Here is an 18,509-nt window from a genome sequence, read left to right as displayed (position 1 = left end):
GAGGAGAACCAGGGTCAAGTAAGACAAGCAAGACTGGTCAACCACCTTACTGCCATCTCTCCCACTTGCAGGGTCAAGACTACATTTCCCAGGTGGCTTCTCTCCCTCATCCTTAGTCAAGGCAATGGTCCTTGCCCAGACTAGTCCTTGGGTCTGAGAACTTAGCTGCTGCTCTGTATCTTGAAGCTGCCTCCCTGGCACCTACCTGTGGATCCCCAATTCCACTAAAGCAGGACTTCCCACAGTGGTGCATGCAGACCCCTCCTCCCCCACCGACGGCCTGACTGGACAATGAGAGCTCTGTAACACTGTTTTTTTTTTTTTTTTTTTCTTCCCTATGCTTGTGGGTTCTAGTTTTGCCAAGCCCCAGCAATGCTGAGCTTTCAAACTCGAGAGGCGACTGACCGACTAGAAACCACCACAAACCGAAGTAGTCTCAGGAGACTTTAATGAGAGTGTCCGTGGTCCTTCCGGCCCAGAGTAGTACAGACAGCTGAGTTCAAAAGCAGGATCGCAGCAAAGAGACCATCCACCCACTGCAGAGGCCAGGCTGCCACCAGGAAAGCCAAGCCCACTGTGTCAAGGACCCAGGTTCCAAGGTAAGAAAGTATCACTTCTTCCTTTAGAGTCTGGCAGCCACGCCTGGTGGGCGGTCACAATGGACTGGGGTCGTCATTCTCTTTGCAGAGGGTAAAGCTGAGTCACCCCCACTCCTGGACAACGTCATGTATTTTCTTTGCCAGCTTAGAGGCCTGCAAGGTGTGAGGCGGTAAGAGGGGCAGCCCCAGTCACCGCTGCCGTGGCCCGATGGCGGAGGGGCATTTTTTAGACTGACACAGGGATGCTCATTCCATCATCAAATAACACATAACCTAAATAAATAAAGTGAACCGAGGCAGGGGGTGGGCCAGGGAATGCACATTGGCACATTGATATATTGCTTTCCAGTTCAAGGTGACAGACACAAAGCAAGAAACAAGGGGTTGGGGGGGGGGGAGGGGAGGGGTGCAGAAACAACAGTGGGGGGCTGGGGGGTTACTTAGCTTTCCTCAGCAGTGCTCCCCTTACAGGGTCAGAGCCAATGACATGGACTGGGATGAGCAGCCAAACTAGAGGAGCCCACTGGGTCCAAAAATGCTCAAGAGCAGACCAATGGGTAGCTCTGCTGAGGAAAAAAAAAAAAAAAAAAAAAAAGCCAGCTAAACACTGTATGCAGACAGAGACCCTGTAGGGTCTTTTGTTTCCTGCCCAATACCTTAGGCAGGTTCAAGAGCAGACGGGAGGGGAACACATGGCTCTGCCTCTCAGGGGTCCCCCATGTGCTGTGGGGTTGGTGGATGCCATCAGTGGGCATACCCACCATCCAGACATGGGAGGGGCTGTTGGGGTATGTGACCGGGTGCAGGAGTCCTCACGGGACAGGCAGTCTACACCCCTAAAATTATGCCTTCCTGCAGGAGCAGCTCAGGATTCAAGTCTCTCGTCAGCCTTTATTCTTCTCTCCCCTGCACAGTAGTCTTGGCTGTCCAGATAAGCATGATGCTGCCAAGGCTGGTCCCGAGCTCATGGTAACTCTGCCTCTGTCACCCAAGGGTGGGATTCTACCCTTTAAGAAGGGATGCAAGGGTTTACGGAATTCCTTCCTGAAGACAATGAGTGGGTTTCCCTTCCCCTTTGCTCACTAGGGTGGCCAGTAAGAGACTACTACCTCGACTCACACCCAGCAACAGGGATTGAGGTGGGAGGGCCGCAGGTGGGCTAGCTTTCCATCTTGCTCCTATCCCCAGGCCCGACTTTCCTAACCTTCTTCCCATATTTCTGATGCTCCGGAGGCATCAGAAACGACTCCAAACAAAAAGGAAGCCGGCTCTCAAAGGAAGACATAACACTGCCTGGACATGGCCCGTCCACGGTGGACATTCTAGTATCGTATTCGGTGTCTGAACCCATTAGGAAAAAAAAAATTAGAAACTACGTATAAAACTTAAAAATATTCAAGTATCAAAAGCTATTTCGGATCAAAGTATTAAAACAAGCCACTAGAGGAAGCTGCTGCCTTGGAGCAGAGACGGCTGAGAAAGGTAACCGAGTCTGCTCAGTCGGGAGCAAGGGAAGGGAGTGGTCTCTTAGGTGCGGCAACGTGGGAGAGAGACAGCAGTCAGAGCCAGGCTGGAGATATCACAGCCTTTGTAAGACAGAAGGGAGGCTGTAAGGATCAGTGGGCTCGGCCACTCTCCCTGCAGAAGGAATTGTAAGGTGCGTGACGACCAGGGTCTCCTTTCCCCGTGCTGGGTCCCGGGACACTTCTGGGCTGTGGAGGAGCACACTCCTGAGAGGTGCATAGAGAGCCCAAACAAGAATATCAGCGAACAGGAGCCTGACCTACTTCTGCACAGACATCCTTCTGGGAAGACAGAGCAAGCAGCCAGGGCTGAAGATGTTACAGTGCCGAGTCAGCGTCTCAGACCCTGTCACACACACAGTGGAATTTCTACGTCAGGGAACGTGAAGGCATCCCCACCTAAACAGAGGGACATGGCTGTGGCCCCCACAATAGGAAGCAGCAGCAGTGTTTATTCAAGACACAACAGTAAGGGATCTGACGGTGTCCCTATTCCCCAGAGAGGGTGCATCAGAACAAATGATCCAGTAGAGATTTTTTTTTTTTAAACTCTGATAAATTAGATTCGTAAAAACCACTCTCTTCTCCGCCTCTTTTCCCTTGTCCGCAGGCTTGCAGATGGGCTGGCTTGGGGTGCCCTCTGGTGGCAACAAGGGAAAGGTACAGTCTGGGGGCCAGCCTGGGACTTGCAGACACACCTGGATTCTCGCAGGCCCCTTGGCCTTTCGCTTTGGGTACTTGTCTCTTGGCAGATGGCCCAGAGCTTCGGAATGGCTAAATTACACCGCAGGAAGGGTCTCATTCCCACTCCGTGGGTGGGTTCTCTTGTCCCAGGTTTCCAGGTCATTCTGTGGGCCTCTTAATGAGATGACTGATGCCTGGCTTTTAGACTTCAGTGGAAAACAGGATGCTCTGTCTCTTGCTGTCAGGGGCAGGGATGGCCTCCAGCTGTAGGAAGTACAGCAACACTTGGACCTGTTCGGGCAGAGAAGGGAGAGGCGAACGTGTGAGATGGGTGCAGGTGGGAAGCCTGTCTCAGCTCACACAGCTCCGGTACTAAGAGACCCTGCTGGTGACAAGAGTTGAGCTTGAAAGACTAGCAGATGGGCTCAAATCTAGCCAGGAACAGAGGGGCTAAAAGTAGCCAGAGGGGCTGGAGAGATGGCTCAGTGGTTAAGAACACTGGTCTTCCGAAGGTCCCAAGTTCAAATCCCAGCAACCACATGGGGGCTCACAACCATCTGTAATGGGATCTGACGCCCTCTTCTGGTGTGTCTGAAGACAGCTACAGTGTACTTATACATAATACATAAATAAATCCTTTTTTTTTTTTTTAAAGTAGCCAAGGCCCCTCCTGACCCTCTCAGTGATAGTAGGTAGGCCTCTGTAGTTGAGGTGGGAACGGCTCATGCTGAAGTAGGCTGAGGCTGTCTACCCGATAAGTGTCAAACCAGGGTAACAATGGACTACAGCTTGGTTTCCTATACCTGGGACATGACCTCTAGGGACCAGCTGTCAGTCATGGTGATGGGCTGGCTGGGGTTAGCAGGGAGCTTGCTTTCCTTCTCTGAGGGCCGAAGCAGCGTGGGGCCAAAGACCGTGGCGAGGTTGTGCAGGGACATCTTGTTCACCGTCTCCTTTTCAGCTACCCTGTTTCGTGGAGCCAGAGCAGAGGGTGTTATTCCAACATCACACTCAGGGCTTATATAAAGATTCTATCCCCCAGAATCTGAGGAGTCAGGGATCGAGAGAACCCAAGGCCAGTGGGCAGCTGGGACAGCTCCGGGCCACCATCTGGGAGTGAAGGGCAAGTTCAAGTGCAATGCTGACTGTGGCTTAGTGTCCCGGTGGGTGTGGAGGAGAGGGATGCCATCGGCTCTAGTCCCTAGTGTGGGAACTGACTGGAGACTTGAGAAGGAGGGAAGGCCCTTGGTGGTGCATGGTTTTCTGGGGACGGGGGCTGCATGGGAGAGCGCGCGCTACCTTTTCAGGTGGTCCAGAAGGAAGAGGAAGGTGAGCAGGTTGGCTTCTGGGAGGGACAGCAGCAGGTTCAGCATGCAGCTCTCCTTTGCGACAGGGTCTGAAAGAGCTACAGAAGGAGGGGGTTCAGTTCCCAGGGTTGGAGCACAGTCCCGAGACCTCTCATGAGGATGTCAGACGAAACACCCCGAACCCCAAGCCTATGCTGGAAGGCACTGAGGAGTTCAGGCGCCCGACATTGTCTCAGGCCACACAATTAGACTGACTCCTACTGAGGAAGACCTGTGGTGAAGGCTTATGTAGCATGGGAGGTACCTGAAAAGCCTTCTCTCATCTCAAACGAGCAACAGCACCCAGGCACCTGTATAGCTTATGGGTAGGCCTGTACTGGGGGTGGGGGTGACAAGTGGGGAGCCTGTGGGGAGGGGCACTGTCTGCTGCTATAAGCACATAGGAAGGCCCCTCCCCCAGCCCCTGGGAGCTTCCCTTATTTACACGTACACCCTAGGGGCACTTTCAGGCCTGAGAGGCCAGGTCTTGTGGTGAACGGGCCCTGCAGATTGGATTACCATAAGGGTGAATAAGGGGTATGTCTGCCTCCTGTGTGAGTTGGGCACCATCATCCAGGTTGACTAAAGGTGAAGGCTGGGCATGAATCTTTGCTTGACTGGGCCAGGACCTGGGGTTAGAGCATTAGGGGTTCATTGTGGCTACCAGGACCCCACAGCTAGACACGCCCATGGCCACACAGATTGGTTAACCTCTGGCCATATTGAGAGGAGAGGGCAGCAGGCAGCTGTCAGAGATTCCACAGATGGCCTGGTTTTTAGTCCCCCGCACTGCACAGCCAACTCCCTCAGGTTAGGTTCGAATGTGGGAATAGAGTATCGGGGAACAGTCTGATTCCCTCTCCTAATGGTGCCAGTGAAAAGGCAAGGCCAAGAGATGCTTGCCTCCCACAAGGCTGGGGCCCTCGATGCTCACCAATGCCTTCTGCGAAGTTAGGGTAGAACTCATCCGTGAAGAGGGGCTCGGGCAGCTCACGGAAGTAGAGCTTCAGCGTGCCGGCAATGGCGTTCACGTCCATCTCGCTCATCATCACGGACACATCCTTGTTATCTGCAGAGAACGCAGAAACAGAGCCTCTGTGTGGGTCCCAGGTCTGCAACCTGCCTGGGCTGACACAGTTGCCAGCTTGATGACACACGTGTGTAGCCATCCCCTTTGTGTGGCTTGTCTCCCCACGGCCCCCAGCATTGGTGTGATTGAGTCTGAACAGGGTTGCCGGGAAGTAAGCCTATCCTACAGCTCTGCTCTGCGAAGGGCCACCAGCTGCAGAGGCAGGCAGGCGCAGGGACTGTCTGAGTCACTTAAGTCGTCACACTGCGTGTTTTCTTAGGACTTAGGTAGCCTCTGGTTCTCTGTGTCAGAGAGCCGGTGTAGTGGTTTGAATGAAAATGGCGCCCACAGACTCAGGAGAGTGGCACTATTGGAGGTGTGACCTTATTGGAGGAAGTGTGCCATGGGGGCTGGGTTTTGAGGTTTCGGAAGCTCAAGCCAGATCCTGTGGCTCACTCTCTCTTCCTGCTGCCTGCCTATCTACTCCTGGCTCCTCTCCAGCACCATGTCTACCTGCAAGCTGCCATGCTTCCTACCATGACAATCAATGGACTACATCTCAGAACGGTAAGGCAGCCCCAGTTAAATGGCTTCCTTTTTAAGAGCTGCTGTGGTCATGGTATCTCTTCACAGCGATGCAAACCCTATCTAAGACAGAAGGCTGCGTGGAGAAGCTGAAACATGTCAGTGAGTCTTATCCAGGAGTGCTGGGTCCTTGATGCCCCAGGCCAAGATGATGGTATAAAGACTCTGCAAGTACAACATCCTTCCGAGTCCTGTTTCTGTCTGCCTGCTCTTTGGGGAACACTGAGAAAGAACCCTGAGCTGATTGGTTTCTGTCAAGTTGAAACAAAGCCTACATATATCTAAGAACCTCAACTGGGTGGGTGGGTGGGGGGAGCTTAGATTGGCTTGCTGGCTTTTCTTGGCAGATGACTGACAGGCAAGGGTCTAGACTACTGGGGGCCCTGTCCAGTAGGAGACCCTGGGTTGTATAAGGTGGCAGACTGAGCAAGCCATGAGGAACAAGCTAGTAAGCAGCACCCCTCCATGGCTGTGGCTTTACTTTCTGTCTCCAGGTCCCTGCCCTGAGTTCCTGGACTGCCTTCCTTGCATCATAGACTGTGAGCTGAGTGTCACAACCTGCAATAAGCCCTCTCCTCCTCAAATTGCTTTTGCTCTTGGTGTCTTATCTGAGTAAACAGAGACCTTAACTAAGACTGATCCTCTGAGGTCTCAAAGCCCTTGCTTAGCCTTCAGAATAGTTCTGTCTCCCTTACAGAGTGGGAGGGGTTCGGAGACAGGTAGAAAAGAGACAGCACCAGGGTCATATCCATGCCATTGTCCCACACCTTCCTCAAGGGAGCCATAGTCAAATTATCCTGGGATTTAGCATCTCCTGGCCACTCCAAGGCATCAGGCAACACCCCAAAGAAGGCCACGGTCCAGCTTGGTGGCTGTGGTTAGACCTTTGAAGGATTCGGATTTTTAAAGAGCTACTTGGTTTTTTTTTTTTTTTTTTTTTAAATGTATCTGTGTCTACCTGCATGAGTTTATGTGCACCAGGCACAAGCAGGATCCCACAGAGGCCAGAAGAGGACTCTGGATCCTCCGTAACTAGAGTTACAAGTGGTTGTAAGCCATACTGTGGGTGCTGGGAACTTATCCTGGGCCCGGTGCAAGGACTGTATGTGTTCTTTCCTAAGCCATCTGTCCATCCAGTCTCTTCTTTCTCTTTTGAGATGTGAAAGTTTTAAGTGGGGCCTGAACTCTTTAACTCAAGTGATCCCATCTCAATCTCCTGAGTAGCTATAACTTCAGAGGTTAATACTAACATGGCCAGACCACATTAGCTCTCAAGTCTTTTTATTTTACTTATTTTCTCTTGAGACAGGGCCTTGCTCTACCACCCTGGCTGGCCTTGACACTGCAGCAATCCTCTTGCCTCTACCTCCCAAATACTAGGATTATAGGTGTGCTAGTTATTCATCATCAATCAATCATCTACCTGACACAGGGAATCACTATGTAGCTAAAGCTGACCTGGAACCCATGTGCCAGGCCCCTTGGGAGTCTCGGTATGGGCACCACTGTTTGTTCCGCACTGCCTGGGTAATACTCACTGACATCAAAGGCTGCCTTCAGTGCCTGGATGTCTGTGGCCACTCCAGACACTCGGTAGATGCCCACCTCCTCCATACCCCGGCGCTCGATCTCTTCCACACACTGGCGCACAATGTAAGGTACCTTGGACCTTTCTCTCCTGCAGGGGGAAAAGAAGGCGTGGAGAGTTTGAGGGCCTGGTCAAGCTTCCCTTCCTGTTATGATTTCTCAGGTATGTGGAATAGATTTTATCAGGAACTTTCGAAGAACCAAAAGCATCCAATCACCTTGCAAGATACGTATGACCCTGTGGGGGAAGGTCAGGAGGCTGTGCTATTTTCTTCCATGGTGCCAGAGAGCACTCAGGGCATCCCTTATAGATACCTGGTAAATACCCTGAGCTATATCCCTTACCTAGGAGGCTTTTTGAGGTGACACTGACCTAGGAAGTACAGATCCTGGGCTGTGAATGAACCAAAAGCTTTCTGGAGTCCTGAAAAAAAAGCCTCTCACCTCTACGACAGGAAGTGGAACAGGTATTAGCCCAGATTCTTGACCACTATGCAGTAAGTCCCCCGAGGCTCTTTGAGAGCTACATCTTGCACAGGGCAGAGACACTTACATCTGCTGTGTGTTGGATAGTTTTATGTCAACTTGACACAAGCTAGAGTCATCTGAAAAGAGCCACCTTTAATTGAGGAAATGCCTCCATAAAATCAGGCTGAGCAAGCCATGAGGAGCAAGCCAGTAAGCAGCACCCCTTCATGGCCTCTGCGTCAGCTCCTGCCTCTCTAGGTTCCTGCTCTGACTTCTTTCAATGATGAATGGCAATATGGAAGTGGAAGCCGAATAGACTCTTTCCCACCCAAGTTTTTCTGGTCATTGTGTTTCATCACAGCAACAATAACCCTAACCAAGACATGCTGCGCATACAGACTCTTCAGGATTATCCAGACAGGTACCCTGCCATTTCAAATGCTTTCTCTAATGACAACCTCTGGACCTCCCGGTACAACTCTGGACCCAGAATGCTTTGAAGACAGAAGCCAGTGCCGTATGGAAGTAGGGCTTTCTTTACTTATAGCTGGGCTATATGCACCAGCAAATCCTCCCCAAGTCCCAACGCATAGTTACAGGGGAGAGGCAGGGGGGTGTCTTCCTTCCCAAAGTGCACATCTTTGTTTTCTGGAAAGAGCTAGGACCAGATTGTGTCAGCGCCTGGGCCGTGAGTGATGTAGCCAGTATCCCATCCTGGGGAAGTGGATAAAGTCGGGGAGGAAGTGACCTGTCTCAAACCAACAAACAGGCATCTCCTGGCAACGGGCTCATGACAAAGGGGCAGAGGTTCAAACTGTTCCACAGGAGCGTGGGATCACAGTACACTGCAAGCGAGGGAGGAAGGGAAGCAGGGCCTGCGCTTGGGCAGTTCCTGACCACGAGGCGAGGACATTCCTGAGCTGGCTGTGCAGTAAACAAATGGAAGTGGCTAAGCAAAGAGTCACAGTCTCACAGTTGTCCCTGGGGTTACACCCCCCCCCCCGCCACACACACACACACACACACACACACACACACACACACTCCAGATCCCATCCAGCTAGCAGGGTCATGCACAGAGAAAACAGGCCCAGTCTTTCCCACAGACACTGCTGAATGTCCTCTGCGAACAAGCCCGTGCCCCTCACCACTCACTTTGTGACTACAGCAATCTTGACACCGAAGACCCCTGTCTGTTTGCGGGAGGGCATTCTCTTCAGGCTGAACTCCCTGCTCGTGAACTTGACGGAGAGTTTCACTTCAATCTGCAGTAGAAGGGAAGGAAAGGCATGGGTCTCTCATGCTCTGGACCCTGTGGGCTGAGATCACAGGGCCCCTGAAGGCCCTATCCCAACAACTCTTTTCACCTCCAGGTCAAACAGGTCCCAGAGTGGGGTGCAGCAGGCCCCCGTGGGTTGGTCAGAGCCAGGGGTGGTAAGGGGCATAGAGGAATTGCCTCTCCAGAGTCTTCTCCTGTATCACCAATATGTCCCTTTCTTTTTAAAAGTAATAATTAAATGAAGAAGTAGACAGGGTTCGAGTGTGTAGTGTGCGCACTTACTGTATGTACAAGGCACTGGGTTCAGTCAATTCAAAGCATGAGAACAAAGCAAAAGAAAACAAAACACCAAACAACATTACCCCCCCCCCCCAAAAGGCCTCATCACAAAAAAGGGAACAGGCCAAACGTCCTAATCTGGAAATGTAAACTGTCCCAAAACTGTAAACTTCCCAAGCTCTAGCGTGCTACATGTGGAGGGCTCCACACCCAACGGTCCCCCCGCTAATGACCCCCTGCATAAAATTACACCCGCACAGCTGCACATGTGAGTTAAGCTTCATATTTATATTCAGGTCCCCTGTCCAAGACTGCTTATGTACATGCAAATATCCCGTAATCAGAAAAATAAAAGTCTCTAAAACTGCTCTAGTTCCAATCTTTTTGGATACATCCTTCTGAGAGAGCTGATCTTAGGTTGTCCGTGAGACGTTCTCGGTCCTGGGGTCCCTAGCTCCACTTGTCTTTCTTTCAGGACAGCGTGCAGGGTCTGGGCTGGACACTGACCGGAGAGGACTCCTTCCTATGCACTGTTCCTGCTCTGGAGGCTCCCCATTCTGCCCTGTCCACCACCACACTCCTGCTCTCGTGGGGTTCCCTCCACCCCACTCCTCTCCAGCAATCATCTCAGGCTTGGTGGTCTCATAACTGCTCTGGGTCTGCTTTAACGTTCAGTGAGAAACAGACACACGGGAAGCCCTGCGGGCACTTACTCCATTCATGTCGATGACAGTCCGCTGCCAGTCTCTGTCCTGTAGGGTTTGGGGGTCCAGCTGAAACCAAAGACGCATGATTAGAAAAGGGCCTCAGGTCAGCTTGGAGGTTGTGCCTGGCGATGGCCAACACTGCTGCTGTGCTATACTCTACATGGAAAGCAGAGTCCTACTGCGGCCAGGGAAGGGAACTGATCTATTAGGGTGCCACAGCTCACAGTCAGGAGCCCTGTCCTCCCCCACCCCCACCCCAGGTGGATCCCAAGTCCTACTTTCCTTTGCCAGAGGTGCCACTAAGTCTGAATGGAGGGCAGACACCTGGTTATTTATGATGACCAACTTCAGTGGTGACTGTGACAGCGAAGGCTGTCAAGAGTTGCCAACCATGCTTTCTCCCTCTACCACACCCAGAAGGATACAGAACAACACCCCAAATCAGATGACGCCCCCCCGTGACCTTCTAACTCTGATCTTGGCAAACACTGCCAGCAAACAGCCAGTCTATAGGAATCTACAGTTTAATGTCACCTAAGTAAGCAGTCTTCAGAACTGCCACAAGGCCCTGACCTGTGGAAGCTCTGCCTCCCGTTCTGATGAGCGTCCATTAGCTCTCACGGGAGGCTTTGGTGTGGCAATGGGATAGGCTAGATAAATAAGCAATTGGGCATCTTTGGAAAACACACCATCTGGGACTGAGGGTGGCTCAGTGGTAGAGCTCACCCTGGTTGGCACAAAACCCTGGATTTTATCTTTAGTACCCCAAAACTAAGAGACTAGAGAACAACCACTACTTTCCCCCTCCACCCCAGATTCTTTCTACAAAGAATTAAGCTCTTTTCAGGGTGGGAGTCTGTGGTGTGGGGTAGCTTCCTGTCCTGGGTTTGAAGTTCCTTGTACGACGAATCCCAGGGTCTTGGCTGTCCAAGGACAGTTCCCCTTTCCTTCCTCAGAAACACACTGAGTGAGACAAATCCCTTCCCATCTTAGGACAGTAAGTAATGATAGAGACCCCTCTCCCCTAGAAACCCAGAATCAACAAAGGCCATGGATGAACAGTCCAAAGACCAGGTGAGGTTGAACAAGCTGTAGTTGAGGAGAGCAGCTGTCTGACACAGCTGGGTGACTGGGTCCCACTCCTCCCGGCCCTCCTGGGGATTCCAGGTCCTGACTGGCCCACCTTGCCCCTGCACACCAGACATCGGATATGAGTCCACAGGGTCGTGCCTCGGGCACACAGCTGTTTGTCAGCAGAGGTGATCCGGCTCCGGCTTCTCCGGCCGGGGTAGAAAAACCGAATGAGGCCCTGCATGGCGATGGGGGTCGAGCAGCAAGAGGCTTGTGGAGCTGAAGTCGCACAGCAGGGCAGTGGTGAGTTCCTGGCCTCTGGCTCCTTTTGAGCAGGCTCTCAGGGAAGCTCCACCCTACAGCTGGGCCAGCCAAGGTCAGAGTTTCCCATCACCCATACATTCCACTTTGTTTTCTGTCAGTCTATGGGAACACCAGCTCCTGCTCCAGAGTCTATTGGTTACGGGAATTTAGATAAGTCACAGCCTCCTCTTACGTCGAGTCTCCTTTTCAAGTGGTGGCTTCCGGTGGTCCAAATTTAGAGACACTGAGTAACGTGTGTATTACTGGTCAGTCCACTTTGAGCCGGCAGCATCTTGAAAGAATGTCTGAAAGGCCTGCTGATACTTCTACATCTCACGTACTGCCTCCGAAGAAATCGGGGCAGAGAGCATCTGAAGGCTCCAGCAGCTTGTTCCCTGCAGGCAAGCTGCTGGAGCCTTCCTGGTCTGAATAAGGTTCACTCTCAAGTCCAGACCTAGCATCTAACTCTGCCTAGAGCCACTGGTGTCAGTCCACCTTGTAGCTCACCTTGGTGTCTGAGAAGTCAGCCCTCACAGCAGCCCCGAACTGCTGGATTCGCCTCAAAGGACAGAACGTGCTTAGCAGAGCAGAAACCTTGCAAAGGACGAGGCAGGCTGGGCTGCACTGTCAACAACATTAAAGGCTGGCACGCTTTCACACGCAGTTAAAGTTTCAGAGAAATAAGCAGGCAGGAGGCTGGGCTTTGGAAAAACTGATGGCTGAGGGGGAAGGGCCGTGAACCAGAAGTGCAGGGGAAAGCTGATGCCCTTGTGGTTGTATGGGGCCTCTGCTCCACATAGGCTCCGGGCAGCCAGCATGTGTGTTAACGCAGCAGCCTTAGAAGGGCAACCTGTACTGCACTGTCTCCCTGGGAAGAACAGCTGTGGTCAGTGGGTCTGCTGGATGCCTGGAAAACTGCTTAGTCTACACCAGGGCAAGCTGGAGAAAGCCCACGTTCAACCAGGGCAGGCACTGAACCGGCCCCGGAGACTCCTCTACCTACAACTGGGAAACAATTGTCCATATTGACTTAGACCAAACAAGGGGTCACAGTAGCAGTAACCATAATTAAAGTGGAAGCAAGCCAAATGGACAGAACGCCCCCCCCCCAAACAAAACAAAACAAAACAAAAACATGGGCCGTGACAGGATAATTTTATTTAGCTACTAAGGATAATACTAATGAAGTAATAATAATAAAGATAACCTTTAAAAATAATAGTCATCTGGACAGTGATGGTGCACACTTTTTTTAATATTTATTTATTTTATGTACATGAGACACTGTAGCTGTCTTCAGACACACTAGTAGAGGCATCAGATCCCATTACAGATGGTTGTGAGCCAGCATGTGGTAGCTGGGAATTGAACTCAGGACCTCTGGAAGAGTAGACAGTGTTCTTTTTCTTTCTTTTCTTTTCTTTCTTTTTTTTCACTTTCTTTTCTTTTCTTTTCTTTCTTTTTTTTTTTGGTTTTTTGAGAAAGGGTTTAGTCAGTGCTCTTAACCACTGTCCCATCTCTCCAGCCCCAATGGTGCACACCTTTAATCCCAGCACTTGGGAAACAGAGGTAGGTGAATCCCTCTGAGTTTGAAGCCAGCCTGGTCTACAAAGTGAGTTCCAGGCCAGCCAGGGTTATACAGAAAAACCCTGTCTAAAACCAAAACAAAACATCTCCTACCCCACACTCAAAGAAGAATCCAGAAAACCCAGAAAATATAGGAGATTACTTCTGGCATGATTCTGCTGATACAAAATGTGGAGAATGGACACATCTCTAACACAGAAGCTATTATCACCCAGATGGCTGTGTGAGAACCTGAGACATAACCCAACAGGAGGATGGTACAAGAAGAAAAAAAATGGGACAAGATGAGATTCTACAACTCAGTATAATGTTAATCCCCAGGAAAGAACAGGGCTACGAGAATTTGGCAGCCTAGAAAGTTTATGAATGGAAACGAGAGAAGAGAAAAGGGCGTGGGAAATCTCTGATGGGTACAAGGCTCCAAGAGACCTAGGTTTACCGAGTCTGATGGTCTCCTCTGCATAGTGGCCCTAGCTGAGGATGGTGCTTTCAGGATCCTGTCCCTGTCTTGACCATATGCAGTCAGGCTGCTGAATGGCTTCCTCCCAGTTCAAGCATCCATCAATCCTGGGTAACTGCTGGCCTTGGGGTATGACCTGAAGATACACCTACTGTCCCTTCCTGTGAAGGTCTCCTTGTGCCCAAACCTGGCCCCTTCATCAGCGATATCTGAGGATGCCAGTGTGACCTTGCAGCACGCTGACCCTGGCTTTTGGCACATCTGTAGTATCTTAAAGCCTGGGATAAAATGTCTTCATGTTATGGCACTCTTGGATCCTGGCATATAGGCTCTTCCTTGTGAGGGCGACACAACAGGCTCTGGGGTATGATGGTTTTGTTTGGCTTGGATGACCTATAGAAGCTTGGAAAGGACCGAGGTGCTGTGTATGAACTGCACGAGGGCTCATATTCTTCTTGCTGGTGACTCTCTGAACAGTTGTCACCTTCCAGGTCAGCGCCATCACATCCCTGTCTGGCGTGTGGATTTAACGTGTCCTGGGTTCAGAAAGAGGGAGCACTCTACTCTTTCTCTTGTGGAGCCTCCGTTATTCAGGAAGAGAAATGGGGACCCGATAAGTCAAGGTCATATAAAGAGTAAGGGCAGAATCCAAAAACTTGGGCTGTGGTTCTTGGACTAAGTATTCATTAATACCATTTATAGAGCAGAGAAGCGTACCGACTCAGGATCTCAACCTCAGAAGAGTCTGGCACTCTCAGTCTGTGGCTGTGCGTGAATACTACCATCAGAGCCTCAGTGTCCATTCTGGTCCTTCTCTTGGGCCCTGCTGTCCTGCCTGAGTCTGGACTTCCGCCTGTCTTCCCTCTGGTACTGAGGACTGCATCTTCTCTATCTCAGCATACAGCTTCACCTCACAGGACGTCTCTCCACTCAGTTTCTGAGCCAGGGTTGCCATTCCTCACCAACTCCCAGCAGCAGGAAAAAGACAGCTAGGCACCTATCCACGACGGCACGCATGGAAGGCGACGACATCATCGGGAAAGCCTGGCTCAGCCCTGGTTAAGCCGCAGATGGCTTTCTCAGCTATACCTAACCCATAAACAGTACCCACAGGTGAGAAGAAGCAGGAGGCGGGAGAATGGAGCCAGGCTGAGTGTCAGGCTGTAACACTGCCCCTCCTCCTGCTTCCTTCCTCCAGGGATCACACGGACAAGCCCTTGTTGCCGGGAGACAGGGCAGCCACTGTGTAGGCTGTGTGACTCATCTAGACCCTTTTCAAGTGCTTGGGTTCCTTCCTGTGTAAAGAAGTTCCCGAGGCCAATCATCTCTCAGACCTCGGTGGTGACAGGGGGCAGGGGCCGACAGTCTCCGGTGCCTCTTGACAGGGGGCTGGAGCAGGGGCCAACAGTCTCCGGTGCCTCTTCACTGACAATGATGGTGACAAAATAGTAACAGCACCAATAATAGCACCAAATGCTGACCAGGTCTGGGTGACACGTCACCGAGCCGCAGACGGATGTGTCTCCCGCTCTGTCTGATATACGAGGCCACATTGCTGGAAGGGTGAGGGGCTATGACTCACTTGGGTCACACAGGGCACAGCAGGGCTGGTGGGTGGACAGAGACTATCCTCTTTACTACCAGACTATCCAGACTCTGAGCTTTGATCAACATGGCTTCACCCCTGTGCAAAAGCCCAATCTGAGTAAGAATTCTGTTCAATCAATTTTTCTAAGAACATATACTCTGTATGTATGTGTGTGTGTGTATTGTGTGTGTGTGCACGTGTGTGTGCTGTATTTTGTGTGCGTGTATGTATACGTGTTTGCCGACACCAAGGCCGAGCTCAGGAGTCATCTCTCAGATGCTAGCTATCTACCTTGTTTCTATTGAGTCAGTTAGGGTCTCTCCCTGACCTGGAACTGACACCAAGGCCGAGCTCAGGAGTCATCTCTCAGATGCTATCTATCTACCTTGTTTCTATTGAGTCAGTTAGGGTCTCTCCCTGACCTGGAACTTGTCAAGGAAGGTAGACTGGCTGGCCAGAGAGCCCTAGGGATCTGTCTGCCTCAGTTTCCCCAGTGCTGGGATTGCAAGCGGTTCATCACACTGGGATCCTCTACTCCTGCCCCACACTTTTTTTTTTTTTTTAATGTGGATTCTGGAATTATCATTCAAGCCTCCATATCAATAAACTATCTCTCCATCTCTATCATCATCATCATCATCATCAGTTATTATTATTATTATTTTTGACAGTGCCTCACAGAGCCCAGGCTGGTCTCAAATAATTCACTATGTGGTTGTGACTAGCTGTGGATTTTTTATCTGTCTCTACCTCCAAAGCGCTGGATTACAGGTTTGCCCCCACCCCCATCTTTGACATTTAGCTGGGCTCTTTGTCTCCGGGTAATGTCTGTTTACCTGACCTTCCTTCAGAAGAAAAATCCCATTGGGCTGGTCTGGCCAGAATCCTCCTCACTCCTGGCATTTCCTCTTAGTAATCTCCACTCACTGACCCTTACCCTGCTCCTTGGCTGTAAATTTCCATTTGCCTGCGCCGTACCTGGAGTGGAGCCCTGTCTACGCCACGGCAGCTCTTCCCTCTTGGAGGTATCCTGAGTATATCTGTCTTTGCTACCTTCACTGCTTTCTCGCACTGGAAATTCTCTTCTCTTTGCTAGGCTGGCACAGGGTGCCTCAGTGCCTTGACGGAAAAGCAAAAGCACGAGGAGACATTTGTTCACAAGCCGGCATCGGAGCAAGGGGGTTTCAAAGACGTTTGGTTTGATAAGCTAGCTTTGTTCACTTTCCACCGAGACCCCTAGCTTTTTAGTGGTAGGACTTAGAGGCCCTGGTTCAAATCCAACCATTCATAAGAGTCGAGGAGAAAATTCAAGGCATTGAAGTCAACAACTGCTGGGACCTGAATTTCTCTTTGCTAACTTGATAAACCCATAAAGGGGCCAGGCACCCAGTCTGTTGGCATTCTTGGGATCACCTTTGTATAGAAGTTAGCCCTGGTTCTTCCTCCAGCCCCATGCTCCCAGAAATAAGACTCAGACTCAAAAATCTATTTACCTTGGCCACAGTGCTAGGTTCTTCTCTCATTGGATGTGACTTAAGATATCCCATTTTTTTTCTAACCTATGTGTTGCCACACAGCTGGTTACCTGTGCTCAGGTTCCATGCATCTAGCTCATCGCATCTTGCTGGGGAATCTCCTTCGCTCCCAGAGCTCTCTCTCCTCTTGATGTTCCACCTTCCATGTCCTGTCTAAGCCATAGGCCACAGGCTTCAGCCATACAATACACAAGATGCTCTCTCTATACCCTTGAGTGAGTTGGGTAGTTGAAGCTTCAAGAAGGTACCAGGGCCTGGGATATGTATGATGTTAGAATGCGAACTCTGGGGGATCTGTGCGTATGCTGTTCAGGAAAGCAGCTGGAAACTGGGCCTATACCCCAGACAAAAAATGAGTAGGCTCTGGGACTCCTGCTTTTCCAAAGGGAAATGGTTTTATAACCAATTTTAGCCCAGGGCACCACCTAACCATATGCCCGTGGGCTGTAAAAGCTCACATAGGGAAACTATGGTATCAGCTGCAAGTACAAGTTTGACAGAAAAAAAAAATCAATCTCTGGGAACAAGAGAGGATATAACAGAGAAAGGAAGGAACCACGACAGGGCTGGCTATCCACTCCATCCCAAGAGTTAGGCCAGTTCATCAGCCTCACATGGGAGAGGCCATGGAACATCCAGATGGGATGGGGTGGGATGGGGTGGGGCAGACTCACCTGGACCTGGCCTTTCCCCATGAGCTTGTCTGCGCTCTCACCATCTTCCTTCGTCATCTTCATTTTGTTGTAACACTTTTCATAACATAGTATCCGCAGGGTCTGGGAGCCTTCTAGCTCTATCTCAAACTCCTGTGGTTCCCCAAAAGAAAGAAAGTTACCTGAGAACAGACAGGTCCAACCAAGTTTGCTGCAGTTCAAGGTCATGTCCGAACCACTGCCTGACAACAAATGGTACCCCCTCATTTGGTCCTGGCATCCGTGTGGGCATCCCTGTCACTACACTGTGGGTCTCTGGGTTTCTGGAAGCTTTCAAACCCTCTCAAACCTATTTCAAACTTGGTACACCAGCACCTAACTCCTTGATGCCAACAGCACTGATGATTATTAGAGATCGATATTTGATAAGTCTGGATGGCTTTACTATAATAGAAGACACAAGTCACTATTTATTTGTAAAAATTAACAGAGTATACGTCTCACACCAACGGCAGCCTCTAGGTGACGTGGGATTGATCGACATAGGCAAATTACATCAGACGAGATTTTAACAGTGGGGAACACATGTGAGTTCCTGCCCTTTCTCTTAATTCTGCTGTGAACTTAAGACTGGAGAATGAAATGGAGGTTAGGGGTACAATTCAGTGTTCAGAAGCTCAAGCTCCAGCTTTAGCAAATTCTAGTTTTTAAAAAACTGTAATCCATGGACAGGCAGGACAGAAGGCGCGATCCCTTGAGCTTTGTTGCTTAATATGGAGTTAACCTGCTCCTCTATCAACCCTCTGAGCCGCCAATGAATTCTGCGTTTTCCATCTGTGCTTATGCATGCAGGGCTCTACTTGGGCATGCAGGGCTCTAGTTGGGCATGCAGGGCTCTAGTTGGGCAGAGCAGCTCTTTCTAGGAAGATGTGTCAGGAGTATGTGAATTCCCTGGATGGCCTGCATGTACACACCAGGTAACCTAGACCTCTCAGGCCTCCCTAGAGCTTTGGAATGACAACTCCTACCTGGATCTTTTGCAACCTACCTAGAATCCATCTTTGCTGCCTCTGTGAGGGTCACAATTCCTCAACCTCCTTGCTTTCTATAGAGCCTCCTACAATGGGTCTCAAGTGGCATTTTTTTTTTTTTTTAAAGAGGGACGTTATTTACTATATAGCCCAGT

General features: G+C 50.6%; 1 protein-coding gene across 1 annotated transcript in view; it reads right to left on the bottom strand.

Moving 5' to 3' along the window:
- Positions 1–431: 431 nt before the first annotated feature.
- The window catches only part of Bcr (BCR activator of RhoGEF and GTPase), a 124,317-nt gene continuing 106,239 nt past the window's right edge, over positions 432–18,509 (bottom strand). The window contains exons 16-23 of the mRNA XM_021173661.3: positions 17,345–17,476; positions 10,133–10,192; positions 9,017–9,126; positions 7,345–7,484; positions 5,087–5,221; positions 4,106–4,211; positions 3,610–3,772; positions 432–3,097 (exon numbers count right to left, since the gene is read on the bottom strand). Of these exons, the coding sequence (XP_021029320.1) occupies positions 3,008–3,097; positions 3,610–3,772; positions 4,106–4,211; positions 5,087–5,221; positions 7,345–7,484; positions 9,017–9,126; positions 10,133–10,192; positions 17,345–17,476 (936 nt within the window). The 3' untranslated portion in view covers positions 432–3,007. The remainder of the gene's footprint in view (positions 3,098–3,609; positions 3,773–4,105; positions 4,212–5,086; positions 5,222–7,344; positions 7,485–9,016; positions 9,127–10,132; positions 10,193–17,344; positions 17,477–18,509) is intronic.

Source organism: Mus caroli, unplaced genomic scaffold (assembly GCF_978045245.1).
Source record: "Mus caroli unplaced genomic scaffold, Mus_caroli_1 scaffold_9, whole genome shotgun sequence".
NCBI lineage: Eukaryota > Metazoa > Chordata > Mammalia > Rodentia > Muridae > Mus > Mus caroli.
Note: the sequence above shows the minus strand (reverse complement) of the source record. Positions and strands in the feature narration are given on the sequence as shown.